At 32.6% G+C, this 15,074-nt stretch overlaps 2 protein-coding genes across 2 annotated transcripts; both read right to left on the bottom strand.

Moving 5' to 3' along the window:
* Positions 1-1,107: 1,107 nt before the first annotated feature.
* LOC130655237 (uncharacterized) lies at positions 1,108-4,351 on the bottom strand. Its single transcript, XM_057457968.1, has 2 exons — positions 4,194-4,351; positions 1,108-1,711 (listed from the first exon to the last, which is right to left on the bottom strand). The coding sequence occupies exon 2, from the start codon at positions 1,708-1,710 to the stop codon at positions 1,240-1,242; it is 471 nt and encodes a 156-aa protein (XP_057313951.1). The 5' UTR covers position 1,711; positions 4,194-4,351; the 3' UTR covers positions 1,108-1,239.
* Positions 4,352-6,048: 1,697 nt separating this feature from the next.
* LOC130655288 (neprilysin-4-like) lies at positions 6,049-12,312 on the bottom strand. Its single transcript, XM_057458023.1, has 16 exons — positions 11,410-12,312; positions 11,252-11,317; positions 10,762-10,875; positions 10,406-10,486; positions 10,077-10,207; positions 9,353-9,575; positions 9,164-9,262; positions 8,984-9,061; positions 8,758-8,861; positions 8,624-8,682; positions 8,325-8,379; positions 7,838-8,036; positions 7,356-7,421; positions 7,117-7,215; positions 6,946-7,022; positions 6,049-6,397 (listed from the first exon to the last, which is right to left on the bottom strand). Exons 1-16 carry the CDS (start codon positions 12,154-12,156, stop codon positions 6,280-6,282), a joined length of 2,316 nt encoding a protein of 771 aa, XP_057314006.1. The 5' UTR covers positions 12,157-12,312; the 3' UTR covers positions 6,049-6,279.
* Positions 12,313-15,074: the final 2,762 nt, after the last annotated feature.

Raw genomic sequence — 15,074 nt, 5'->3', positions numbered from 1 at the left:
CTGATGACTCTCTTTTGTCCAAGTGTTTGCATGGTCAAACCCAAAACACGAATGAGAGTTTCAATGCTGTTGTATGGACTCGCTGTCACAAAAAGATTTTTGTGGGCAAATAAACTTTAGAAATGGCAATAAACTCTGCAGTGTTACATTTTAATGATAGCACTGAAGGTGTTAAAAATATGTTGAAATCTTTTGGGATATCAAGAATGGTGACAGACTCAAAATCTAATAATCACAACATTGAACGCATTCAGCACCAGAAAGTTAAATCAGGCGAAAAATTCAAAAAAAGAAGAAAAACCCTTAAATAAAATAAAAAAGGAGATGCTGATAAAGAAACTCAAAATGAAAAGCCCTCATAAGTACCCAGGAGGGTTTGACTAAGCTATGTTTTTAGGGACTTCATATTTTAGCGGAATTTTTTAACTTTGTGACGTGATATTTTTTGACAGAATTATGCAATTCTTCTGAAATTTTTACAGTATCTTTAACATCATATAAGAGCTCATTTAACGAAGAATCACCATGTATAACCATTATATATTATGAAAATCTAACTATTTACTTTTTCAAACATGAGTTTTTTTTATTAATGATGACTTAATTAGATGAATTTATAATTTATTTTTTGTTTAATGATAGAATGATATATAACCAGCATACCTTAAAAAAGTCATGTAGATGCCTATAGTAAATTTAAAGATATCGTGTTTCAAAGTTTCCTTATTTTTGAGCAGAGTTATGCCGTAAACCCGGGCTATCGAGGCAAATTTTCGCAGAAATTTTTTTTCTCAAATTTTTTAGCTGTAATTATCAATTAAATATATTTTATAGGCAAGCAGATCTCTTTGCACGGAATATAGGTTTTTTCTAGACCTACCCCCTTCAAAACTAATCGGAAGGCGAAAATTTGCGGTACAGCTGAACCGCAAATGTTTTTTTCGCAAATACTTTCTTCCCTTAGTGAACAATCCATTCTCTTCTACATGAACAATTTTCCAAATGTTGGAACTGCTGATGGTCTATTTAAAAAAACTATCCAAATTAACCTTATGGTAGCAAAAAGACCCTGGGAACGGGAATGTTGAACATTATCAAAGAACATAATTTAGAGGTGAATTTTCTTTACAAATTATTACTTCATTAAGTTAATTATTCACACAAATAATTGATTTAAATAATACAATTTATATGAGTTTAGTAGCAAGGATTCCTACGTGTTCAGATTTGTTTTGCTTTTCAGCCGCAGGACTCTCGGCAAATTCTGTTTGACATGTTGCAATCAAATACACCTGCGATATTAGTAGATACAGTAAAACATAAATCTCGGACTCCTTCGCAATCATTCAGGCACGCCCTTTTCACAACCACACCATCATTTGAATCTTTAGTTGTAATTTCGTTTTCGGCTGACATGGATTTTTTTTCGTCAGTGGACAATTTAAATTCGTCTATTGTTGATTTCTTTTCGCTTGTCTTTGCGTCGTTACCGTAATATTCTTGGTACAGTTGATTGCATAGTTCGCTGCAACTATGCCGTAATTGTTTACAATCGATCTCAGCTAATTCTTCACCGTTGCTACATTTGTAATAAATGTTTAAACATCTTCTTTGACAGCGAAACAAGGGTATACTTTCCGATTGGCTAGTTAATGCGCACATGGTGCAGGATACCATGGCAAGTAAAATAAATGTGTGTATATATTCCATCCTAGAAAGGTTACAAAAGGTATATTACATACAAACCACTTTTCCAGCACTCTACTACGCCTACATGTTATTTATGGAGGCTCAGATCAGGGCATTTTTATACTAAACATATTACTCAGCTTTGGTGTATGATATGTATTTTTTTCTGATGTTATGAATCTTTTAAAGCTTAATTAACACCACTACACTGTTTAAACTTAGCCTTGTGTAATTATACCCATAGTTTTTTGACATTACTTTGAAGTTAAAACAGGACCATTTCATCCTATTCATATAGGTCATAAGGCTACGTTCAAGTTTTTAATTTGTTTTTATAATAAGCATATATTCTCATAAGATTATAAATGAGAAAAGAAAAACACAGCGTGAACTAAAGAAGTGTTTTTAAATCTTCGCCCCGTCAGCATTATTATGAATTATTGATTATAACCCATTGCTGAGGGTGTGGTCTTTTAATTTCATAGGGGGAGAGTTTTGATCTATTGATATACGTCCGCATACACATTCTTCAATCGCAAATCATACACAATTTCATTTTTCAAGAAACATGAAGGCTGAATAAAAAATTTCAGCAAAAAGTATAATATTTATGGGAAGTTTGTGATGTTTTTCTTCGCCTGTAAACTGAAAGAATTCACAGATGCTTGAAATTTATTGATTTTAGCCTAGCGTTGTTAACAACAATGTTGCTTATAAAAAACACGTGGAGTTACTTTAAAAATAACTTTTTGAGGATTATTTCTCACAAAATTTTAAATGGGAATCAAAAAAACACAGTGTGAACTTATCAAAACGCCTAAAGAAATTCTTTTGAATTTTTATGTAGTTAACATTTTGAATTATTTATTAACCTCGCCTTGAAGGGAAAACAGCACTTGTTTTTCCATATATTTCGCCCGACGTTAACAAAAATAGAAATCGATTTTTTTTCTTGTTTGGTTGATAAAAAGATATTAACAGCTTTTCAAAGAAAATATAACATGTGTTAACCCTATGAGCACCGTGTGAAAGGGGGGAGGGGCACTTATATATTGTACTCTACTACCTTAAAGGAATTAGTTATTGCGGTAATTATTTTTTTCGAATATTGCGAGTTTTTGTCGATTCCGCGAAAATTAGTTTTGGCGATTTATTTTTTGAAAATGTTTTTCTTTCTCCTGACTTACCTCAACATTCTTTATTTTATGTGTCTTACATAAAAGCGCTTGAAAAGTGTGCATTGAGAAACAAAATATAATCACATTCTCTTTTCGCGAAATTTAATTCTTGCGAAACTAAATTTTAATTTAAAAAAAATAATTTCCTTTAAAGTAGAGTTTACTTTGTGTTTAAAGAACGCACGAAAGAGCGGTATCCACATTATGACGGACAAAATTTTCCTCAAGTTTTTGCTATATTTTATCCAGTTTATTCAGGCTATAAACGCGGAAATTCTCTGTTTTACTTTTTAAAATGAAAGATAGCGTTTTTACAGCATATTTTCTTTAGGTCCTTAATATTTTCTTTTGTCCCGAGCAAAGTCTTGAAACCAAATCTCTCATCGATTGTTTTGTCGTACAAAATTTATACTTAAAAAAGGTCAGTAGAGATGTAGAAAAGTCCTAGAATTTATATTCATAAAGTGAGAGACCGCCCTGTCCTATACTTTTCTACAATTTTGCTAAAATTCATGAAATATAGGCTACTGTCGAGCTAGCCTCGATCCCGGGTTTTAAAGTGTAAATTTCACAAGAACTTTTCCGCCAAGTTCTCAGGAAATACGTTTAGCGAAGTAATTCGTTAACTCGACCCATTTTTCGTCCCACCTCCTTGGTCCTACCTAAAGGGTAATATCTTCGGATAATTCGAACATTTTACTCAAGGGAAGGAAATCAAAGACTAGTTAAATGTCAGATTTTAAAATAATTTTTTTTAGGTTTTAGTAATTCCTGATGTAATTAGATAATGTTGTGTGTTTAAATTCAATTTAAAGGGATTAGCATGCCTTTTTGATCGCTAAGATTGCACCTATTTCCGTTAACTGTTGCCATACCTCTTGAAAAAAGCTTTATCTCAAACTATAATCGCATTTTCATTTGTCATGTCAAACTTTTTTCCTCGGTCCCTTGAAAGTTCGAGTTGCCGGAAGTTAATTGTAATTCCTAATATTTCGTGAGAATTAAATTTTCCGAATATTAGGAAAAAAGCATTTTAAATTTGCATCTCTATATAATAAATGCTAGAAAAATTAGAAGAAAAATATAGTGTTGATTGTTTTTTAAAAGAAAAGAAAGAAAAAACAAATTTTGCAAGAATTTCACTAACTTTTACGGAGAATAATTTCGCGAAATTAACGAAAACTCGAAAAATTCGCGAAAATTAAATCTGTAACAATACAATCCCTGATGTAGTTGGATGACTTTATATGTTAATCATATTTTTTTCTAAAATATACATTTTATTGCCTGTAACATTTACGCTAGAAATGAAATAAAGTTACTTACCTATATAGTAAAGTTACCTAACCAAGATTGTCCTTTTTGATTTAGAGTCTCTTTTCGTACTGTACTCCGTAACTGTCTGTAATTAAACCCTATATTTATACGTATACTTACATATAAGAAAAAAAATGCTTTGAATAATTAAACAAAAGTTATAAAAGACAAAAAAGCTATTTTAACTTATTTGCCGTTTCTTTTACGCCTTTGAATTTTCACATCCTTTTTTTATTATAATGTTCGAGCACAAAAAATATGTCGATTTACACTTCCCGTTTTTTTATTAGCGTCAATTTAACAGCTGATGGCAAAATTGCTTTCTCGAAGAATTATTTCACAATTGGAATATTTATCCAGGCTTAAAACGTTTTAGTGAGTCTTTAGTTGTGGTGAATTTCTGTAATGCCTTTGAGTGTTTTAGGGCGTTTTCCTACCATCATTAGCAGAATTTTTAGGTTCCCTTTAGCACTTCAATGCCCCTTTGGTTGTCCCACAGCCCCTGATTCATTCATTTCGTTTAGTTAATTGGGTAATTGGTTTTAGGAAAAGGAAGGGCCAGAAAATTAGGTTATATTTCATCTGTATTTTTTTTAAAAAAATAGGCGATAACATATGTTGAATGTAGACTCACGTTTTTTTTCGAATCTATTGTTCTTCTTATTGTTTCGTAAAAGAAAAATGCAATAGAAACGTGGGAATGAAGATGTTTTTAATTCTAAAACGTGTTATCTGCTTAACGAGTTGTATCCTATCAGAAAGCTAGAGGAGCAAATAATGAGAAAATTTATTTGCGTAAGAAAGTTCTGTCTTTGTAAACAACACGGATATGTTAAACATACGTAGGCCAAATAAAGAACAGAAAAAACGGCAAATAAACATATTTTTGTCGCAACTTAATCCAGACATATTTCCGTTACGTCATCGAAAAGCGCATGTGGTGATATATTACGTCATTTTTCATGTTATTTCAATATCATGTGTTACACCGCTAAAAAAATCTGTTTGGGAGTATAAACGGAAACTGCAAAAACTGGCGTACAATATATTTCTTTATCTATATTTTTTCAGTATGCTTATGAAAAGTCTTAACCCCAAATAATACTTTTAATATGCTTAATAATCTTAGTAATTTTTTCACAGAAGATCAACATCTCTTTAGCAACATTTGAATTTTCTTATACTGTTAACAACATGTTGAAGAAATGTATGTTGTATGGGGAATATGAATATTATGTATATAGAGTTGCGATTTCTCTTCATCTACGAATTTTCATAAGTGCACGCACCTATTATAAGGACTGAACTCTGTAGCTACGACTTCCTTTTTTCATCTTATTAAATTGATGGGATGGAAAAAAAAAATATGATTCAGAAAACGGAGTGAGGCTAATTTGGATTACGTTATAAAAATATAAAAATTGTGTTTGATTTTCCCTTTTTTAGTTCAAAGCACTATTTGTATTGAAAACAGAGCATTTCATATATTAAGATGAGAGTGAAGTTTTACAAAACTGTGTATCAGCTTATTGACACTCTTTGCAATTGCGTTGAACAGAAGCAGAAGAAGAAATTTTACTTTCCAATAACGCCGATTTTAAAGAAAAATAATTTTATTATAAAAAACTAACGCTTGTTTGTCATAAAAAAAAATGTATATTACAAACGATTTTAATCTAAAAAAATATTCATTTTGATAAATCTTTCCTCAATTTACTGTTTTTGAAATTATTAACTTAACTTTCCAATTGCACGTTAACATTTACAACACAGCGTCCGTGCCATAGAAATGTGTGTTTTACGACTACGAAGGTGTGAAGACTTCAAAAAGATTCTAAAATATTTGGAAAAAAGAAAATAAATGTAATGTTCCTAGATTGTTCTTCTGGTGCTTTGAAATACACTTTCATAACTTTAAAATGTAATTTCCTTTCACATATTGATATATGGATTACTTTCAGTGGTCGCTACTTCTTTGAGCTTCAAAGAGAAGGATGGAATCGACTTTTGTGGTGATCCCTTTTACCAAACCTTTCCCAAGCATCCTCGTTACTCGAAAGGTCAGAGCAATGGACTTTCAATCCCGTTTCCAAATTCAAACACTTTTCTCGTTGACCCAAACGGAACATTTCTTTTTTGGGTTCATTCGACTTCCTACTTTGCAGTTAAATGCTCTTGCAAATTCTTTTGAATTAGAAAGCGTACCAATAACCCTACAGAAAATAATGCGAGTATAATAAGTAATGGGGAGATTCTCATTGTTTCATTTGTACTAATGGATGCATCTGGTTATTTTTTGTCATAGTTTTACTATTATCTTGCCGACGCGAGAAATACGTTTATATCGCTATTGCGCAAAATTTAATACACTCAAGTTAGATTTTTTTTTCACTGCGCCCGAAGTAGTCACCAACAAGGTAGAAACATTACCATCTTTTCTGCAGATCAGGAATTCACATACTTTTACAAAAAAATATGGAAAAAAATCAAAGAAACGCTTCATGTAATACAATCAAATATACGAGAGTATCAGAGAAGACTGGTAAGAAATGCCAGGAAAAATTAAGAAAACCATGACTCCGACAGACAACCTGATCGCATAAAGCTTCTGAAAAAACATCTACGCAATAAGATCTGCATATCGACAGTTTTAGCTACCCGATTGCGGGAAATTCTCGATACATTCAGTGAGGTGGAGGAATGGTGCTTAATAAAAATGAAATATTTTATCACGCCGGTATGCTAATGTAGAAAAAAATACCTAAATTCTTCTTCGGAATGTCTATCGTTTAAAGTAGCTAAATATTGTTCATTTGGTCGGCTGTTGCTGCAGTATGCCTAAAAAATGATAAAGCAAACAACGGAATTTTGAAAATGCATCATCGTCAGCAACAAAAACATTAACAGCGATAAAAAAAATTTTATTGCTTACTTGCGCAAAAGATACATGGAAAAGTTGTTCGTGTGTAAAATCTAATCCTTTGATGGTTTTATCTCCATCGTCACTTCGATCTAACCAATCATAGTAAGCCTAAAATAAAATTTAAAAATTTAATCGGATTTTGTAAGAAAGAGTTTAATATTCACTTTGCAACTAAACGTTTTTGCTCCAGGCACTGAAGACATTTCTGGGAATGAATGACGAAAGGTATATACTGGTGACATAATTACCCTTAAGGCTGTCTTAAATCCTCCATTGTCAGCAATATTTTCACCAAGTGTCAGTTTACCATTGATCTAGGCAAAAGGCAAAAAAAAATATTTACAAAAACTTTAGCAGCTATATACCTCACTCAAACAAAATTTATTTCATCTTATGTGCCTTTGACTTAACCAATAAAGTTTGCCACGATTTGCCTTTCTAACAAAACAGCTACAAAATACCGTTATTCTGACAACCGGAAGCTATATACTTCAATCATATGGCTGTTTTATTGAGAAACAGAAAAAGAACGGTGCTAAAATCAATTTGAAGTGTTTTTGTTGAAACCTCGAGCTTCTTACTGGCATTAGTTTGAGAGGCTAACTTTTGTTTTGTTAAAAATTTAAAATTACAAAACGGCCATTAATTATGTTTGCGTTAAAGGTAAAAAAGTCATAAATTTATGTTTAACCCATTTCTAAACAAAAACCAGATAGTCTGATTAACTTACTTGATACAAGCCTCGAACTTTATACTTATTGTATTGATCAATCATGCACTGCGATCGTTTAGTAAAGGCTGCTAATGAGCTGTTCGTCCACCATTGCTTACGCAATTCTCCGTGCTTATTGAACTTTCGACCAGTGTTGTCAAAACCGTGGGTTAACTCATGACCAAGGATTGAGCCAATAGCACCATAGAGCATAGCGCTAAAAGATGAAAGGTGGAATAGATTAAAATTGGATAATGGTAAAGGTTATTGTGGGTGGGAATTTAGCTTCGTTCAATTATCCAAGTTACAATTATAATGAAATGTAAAATAGCAGCTAAAAAAATCTAAAAAACTAGTCGTTAGCCCGTGGAAATATCCACGGGTTCGCCCGTCCTTTTTATACCGCATCACGTGCGTCTCGCTACTTGCGCAGCTGAGCTACCATTTTGCGTGACAGACAGACAGACAGACGTATACGGGTATTATAATATAGATAATAACTTACACAGACATTTTTTCGCCATGGAAAAAAGGTGGCTGCAATATGCCTGCAGGAATAACTAAAAAAAGAAATTTTTCATGACGGTATAAAAATTATATTATTGTATTGGCATTTTTTACAAGGACCAGACTATAAATCCTTCCAATGAATAGAACAACTTTTTTGCGTTCTTTCGTTTATTGATACAGACCTAGCTACAGCATTTTCGCAAATTTTCATATTTGTTTAAACTTTTTTGTATAAGGCGCGCGGACATCAACATATCAATACACTGCAGTTGTAATGTCAAATATATCACTTACTCATGCCGTTCTGATTAAAGCTGTACATTGCATTTATAGTTTGTGGGTCCATTGGCCATCTAAAAAACAGAGGATAGTGAATTGTCTTCTCTCATAGATATCATTTTTCCAACGACAAGAGTTGAATAACTTACTCAGTTTTGTCGACTTTCTTTCTAATTTTATTTAACATGCGGTTGTGAGCGAATATAATGATATTGATTCTATTTTGGAACAAATCGTCTGATTTGATGGTTAACTAGAAAAATAAACATCAGACAATTATTTTGAAGTGTCAATACTTGTATAGTTTATATACATGTATATACATCTGGCTCATCATGGTCCAATTTTTAGGTATAAAATCACAAAATTACATACATTCTTGTATTTTGTGCTAAATCTTGTTTCGTTGAAGATATATGGTGGATATCCAACCTGATCTTTCATTGCTGCCGCCTGGAAAGTTAAAGAAGATTAAGTAATGTTGGAATTTTCTTATTAAACAGTTTTCCTTGACTTATTCCGTTTATTGCCATGTTATATTATTTATGATCTTACTTTTTCTTCTACTTTTTCTTTTGTTTTTTCATCCATCCATGTCAATGTCTTGACATTGTCCTTAAAAGCATTTCGAATGTTCTTTATCATTTCCTCCACCTAAAACATGCGACATTTATTTTTGGTAAGATTCACTTCATCAAGAGTCTAAATGCATTGGTAATGGAACGATAAACAAAATGTACGCACTGTAACTTTCACGCCATCTTTAAAGTTGTTTTTCTTATATAGCTTCCCAAGGACCTCTCCCAAATATTCGTTTGTGTATGACACACAGGTCTTCCATCTTTTTCTCAAACCTTTTGATCCCAACACTTTTTCCTTGTAATGCATTCTCACATCAAGAAACTCTTGCGAAAGATAGGGAACTTCATCTTGGATGACACTCCACACTATGTAATTTGATAAAGTCCTGCAAACAAATATATATGCTCAACTATAAGTTCATGTTTAGTATATCAATTTTATTTAAATATGGTGAAATCAAATATAAGACCATTCTTTAAATTTATTTTTTTATTTAATCCTTAGACTCCGCCACGTACGCCAATTTGTGTCGCAGTCAGGTCAAAATACCTACGTTGGAACTCACACATATCATCCTCTTCGATAGTAATTTTGGTGCGCAACTAGCCTAACTAGTCAATGCAAGTAGATCGCATCAAATAAAATCATAATATGGGACCTAGTTATGTTGTAGTCGGATTTTAGCTTTTTATTTTTAAGTCGAGTATGTAAAAACTATGCCATTATTGAGGTTAACCCTTTTTTTGGTTACCATTTTAAGGGAGAACGCCCTACACAACAAACTTGTGAAATCCTTTTTTTCCGAAACTGCACGACTTTCCGAGAAAGAATGTATTAAACAAGACTTAAACGTGGTCAAAACAAAATAGACAGATCAAATACTTACTCTTTAGACGTTTCGTTGACAACTTTCATCATTTTCTGCAGATATGGAATTGAAGGTACGATTATATTCTCCTCTTTTGATATTTTTGTTCTTCCTTCGAATATTTCGTTTATGTATTTGAACCAGGGAAACTAAATTAAAATTCAATTTGCAAAAAGATGGGCGTGTAACTCAAATCTTATTTCATGTAAAACTTTTGTCTTTTTAACTCTACAACCAGCTATATTAAACATATTTAATCGTATTATGTTATACGAAAAAAAAAACTAATCGCGATATTAATAAAAATTAATTAAAGTTATTTTGGTGTGAATAAAATTGTTACAAACCTGTGGTACTTCTTGTTCAAGCTCTTGCAAAGTCATTCTATGGAACCACGATTCCTGCTTTACATCATCAGCAACACTTATCTAATTACAAGAACAGACTATTTATATGTGCCATCAAAAGGGACATACAAGATGGTTTTTAAATTAAACTTTTAGGTTACGGGAAACTTTTGGAAATTTGAATATATTGGCTCAAAAATCTTTTGATTTTACTGTATAGGAGCTAGAAGGATAGATAGGAGCCTGTTAAAACATTGATAACCCCACAAAAATCATGAACGTAACTTTTTGCTATTAGCTATCTGTTTGACACATGAAAGTAAAAATAAGAATGATGAACATAACAAGTAACTTACCTCAGCCAACCTTTTTTCAAATTCAACGGTTTCATTTGCGGCTTTCTTTATGTCTCCTTTGGCGCCAAGTAACTTCGCCACATCTTCTAAATACTCGGTGTACGCTCTCAATGTCTACAGTAAATCAAACATCGAAAAGATACAGTTACGCAAGAAACTTTCATTCTACAATCGGTGAAAAAAAATTTGACACATCACAAATTTCAAAGTCCGTTTCCACAAGTAGTAATTTTAGCCGAATTAATATTTGCTTATAAAATTACAGCTGACATCACCATGACGCTTTTTCTCAATAATTTGATAATATTTCAATAATTTTTCTCAATAATTTAATGGAGCATTGGCGAGTTGATGGTATTTCGCAACTTTGAAAATGCCCCCAAATGCCAAATTTCTGTTACCGATTGTAGATGCTTTGTTCTTCAAAAAGACTTGAAAATAACTGACGTTATTTTCAGTTGGTTATATAATGTTTTGGTATGTTTCCTACCTTTAACTTAGTTCCATCAGTGGATAAATAAATTTCTCTTGGTAAACTGGGTCCTGCTTGATCGACCTAATTACAATAAAGTGAAAGTTATGAAGAATTAGACTCTAAGAACAGTAAAAGGCTTGTAAATAACAAGAAAAGATATATTATGGGTATACCTCGAGAATATGCTTATTGCTGTGTTTTGGATCGTCACTAACATGAACTGAAAACAATGGACCTCCAGACGATGTGAATTCAGTGTGGATTTTCAACAATATGTCTTCCATTTCCCATGATTCTTTATCCCAGCTGTCACCACCACCTAAACTCCATCCGTTTAAATACTCAATCAAATCCATCATTGGTTTTTTCCCTCTTTTATTAATCTTTTTCTGATTCATACAAGAATCGTAGAACTGTTTTACCTTCCTTATTGTGCCTTTCTCTTCGGTAGAACTGTTCAAGATTTTATGTAATATAATTTCAACTTTTTGATTTAGTTTTGAGAATGTTGAAAATGTGGAACTGGTTGTTGGGATAGGATTACGTTTTATCCAACCTCCACAAGCATACTGGTAGAAATTAGAACATGGATCTACAGTTTTATTCATAGAATTTTCAATATATTTTTTCAACTTGCGACAGGCTTTTGTGTCGCATTCTTTCAATTTGTTATCTTCAACTTTAACAGTCATGTCTACACTTCTTCTTACAGCACCTCCAGTAGTGACCAGCTCATCAAAACTACTTTCTCTTGAGTCTGTTCGAAATATAAATATAATACCACCAAATGCTAGAATTGCTATCAAACCGGTCATAAAAATCGACCATGAACCAACATTGGTTTTGCTCTTTCGTTCCTTTCCATTTTTTGCACAAGATTGTGACGATTCGTACCGATCAACGTCCCATTCTTCCATCATATTTGCTGCAGAAAATTCTGCAGAAAAATGGTAACCTGAAAGTGTTCCTGGGGTCCTGCCCAGCTCTATTTTTCTTTAATCTCTTGATCGCTTTTTTATGTAGTTCAGCACTATTAATAGGAAGTAGAGGTTTTATTTTCAACTGAAACTCAATCAAGCGTTAAAAATACTTATTAATAATTCATAAGCATTAAGATGTTTTCAAGTTTGCAGATATATATGTTCAGCATAACTGCGTAAATTATGCGCAATATGATTTGCATTCTTGCAAAAGTTTTTGTTTTCTGCCATATCTAGTCAATTATTTACGCCTGATTAGATCAGCTGCTGCCATTTTAGCAAAAGCAAGGGTAAGAAGCCGCAGTGAAATTTCAGGGAACTTGTTATAGCGCTATGAAGCGTGCAAAAAAATCTATCTTTGCTTGTTTATTAAAAAAGCAGTCCTCTTGAACTTCAGTCAGAAATGCAGTAAATTATAATGATAAATCTATAAACATTTTGCACTCATTTATCAAAGCCTTATTTTAAATTTGGGCTCTGATAATTGCTGACAAAGCTAAAATGCCAACAATGTTGCTGTCTGTCAATTACTAATTCCCAACGCCAAGGATTCGTCAAAACTTCCAAAATTTTCTTGAAAAAAAATCTGAAGAAAGAATTCTCTCTTTGACATTGAAGACATGAATGGGATAGAGAGAGCGAGAGCAAACATACATATATCAGTGCGTTACTTTTTCTGCGCCATTTTCTGAATTTTGTAAGACTACGCCACAAGCCATTTTAACCTAGCTACGCTCTTATTCTAAAGTATTATTTCAATCACAACTTACCCGTCTTCAATTACAACAAATAGCGTACCTGTGATTGTCTCAACAAAATATGGGGAAATGAAAAGTGTTTCATTAGAAATATTGCAGTTTTTGAAATTATTATGTTGAATTGTGTTGACATTCTTGGCGTAACACATTAGAAAAATTAATTTTCATAAGTTCGAATTTTATTCGAATAGCTACTACTAAATTTTCCTCAATAATCATTGCTTGAGATTAATGCATTCTTTAACTCTCAATGTTGAAAGAATTGTTAGATAACTTAGTAACAATGTTATTGTAACTAGCAAGACACCTGTCAAGCTATTCAAACACTGTAACACCACTATTCACACTTCTCAAGTGGCGTTATGTAAAACAATATTCCCTAAGATGTTTTTTATTCGTTAAGAATTTTTTCTTTCTTTACATTGAAGAGAAAAGAGATTTTTTTTTATCCTCCTAAAAAGTATTTAACATTCTCAGTCTTAATTTACATTCAGATTTTTAATCAAGTTTTGACTAGAAAACTATACAAGTGTATTTTTTATCATACACAGCATGAAAATAGTACCGGTTTCAATTCTCTAGTTGCTCTACTTGCACGGCTTTTTTGACTTAAAGCAGTTTTTAAATACATCAGGCCAGTTAAAGCTATGAATTCTAGCCTCCTTACAAAAGTGTAGAGAATAAATTCAATTCCTTGTGAAATTTTGCGTGCGTTTTCAAAACATATACTAACGTATTGACAACGTTTCGGGTGTTCATACACTCATTTTTAAGTCTTCTGTATTCGGGATCCTTGGGGTCCGGACGTGGATAGTTCCGCAAAGCGGATGTGTTAGAAAGGTCGACTAGAGCAATGTAAAATTTGCTTACCAAACCCACGCATTTGTGAAAGCAACGCTTACGCACCCACTGGCTGCGGGGAATTCAGATGAGTTAGCAGCAACCTTGTTCCCAGGGCTATTTTGCGCCTATGATATTCTGACGACTTCGTAATAGCCGTCCCGACAAACATCATGGGCGGAGAAAAGCTCTGGGAACGAGGTAGGATAAGTAAGCGCCTTTATCGGGTAAGAAATCGTTGTCAACGTAACAACCTGCAATTAAAGAACAATGCAACAAATACGTTCCGTCTCTAGACGATGCTAACATTTTTGCACACGGCAATAACTGTTTCTCACTTGAGCATTTATATCTTGCGTGATAATCCCGCATTAAATAACAATGTCACATCAGCGCTGTTGTATTTATTTAATTAGGCGGTATTTGCTAATTATTTAAATACATTATAATACGTTTTGCAACATATATATATTTCCGCTAACTTCGAACAATACAGAGACTTATAATACTATGTGTATGAACACAATCGTTGTCAGTACGTTGTATTTATTTTCTTCTGTTATGTTTCTTATGTTAAGGCCCGCAGTAAAAAGAATCCTAAATGCTAACTAAAAGCAAACTGGTTCGGGGCATGCTACTTCAAATATTCATTCTTATTATTAACTTATCCGTTAAGTTTTAATGAATTATCTAAATTCTCCTTTATATAAAAAATATTTAAATTCTACAATTCTCTCTCTCAAAAAAGAACGAAAAAGACATTTTGCTATCATTCCTGTATCGGAGCTTCTTAAAAAGAGCTCGGTAGTAGGGGAGATAATTTTACTGTATATTTAAAAAAACATCTAAAACATATGAAGTAGTATTTCTTCCTAGGAAATTCTTGTGTGTTGCAAAAAACGTTTTAACGGAAAATTTACTTACGTCAAATACCCAAATTTTTATTAATACTCGAAAGATTTTTGTGTTAAATACCGCCCTCTTGTCCATGGATTTTTGTCTTCTCCTATATTAAAAAAGCCAAAAAGGGAAAGAATTCGCAAAATTTTCGACCCTCTGCTGGCCAAAAATGGTTCCCTAAAATCTGTTCCGTTAAATACAGCGGAGGTTTTGAATCATCAACAAGCCATCAAGATGGTAGACATTTTCGTTCTTATTTATTGTTTTTATTAAATCTGACTTCCGGGAATGGAATTGTTGGTGAAAAATGCTCATTGCATAATAAGTGATCTTAATTTTTTATCAAGTACTTTTATACAG

Source organism: Hydractinia symbiolongicarpus, chromosome 8 (genome assembly GCF_029227915.1).
Source record: "Hydractinia symbiolongicarpus strain clone_291-10 chromosome 8, HSymV2.1, whole genome shotgun sequence".
In the NCBI taxonomy this organism is placed as follows: Eukaryota; Metazoa; Cnidaria; class Hydrozoa; order Anthoathecata; family Hydractiniidae; genus Hydractinia; species Hydractinia symbiolongicarpus.
The sequence above is the reverse complement of the archived record's forward strand: the minus strand, read 5'-3'. Positions and strand labels throughout refer to the sequence as shown.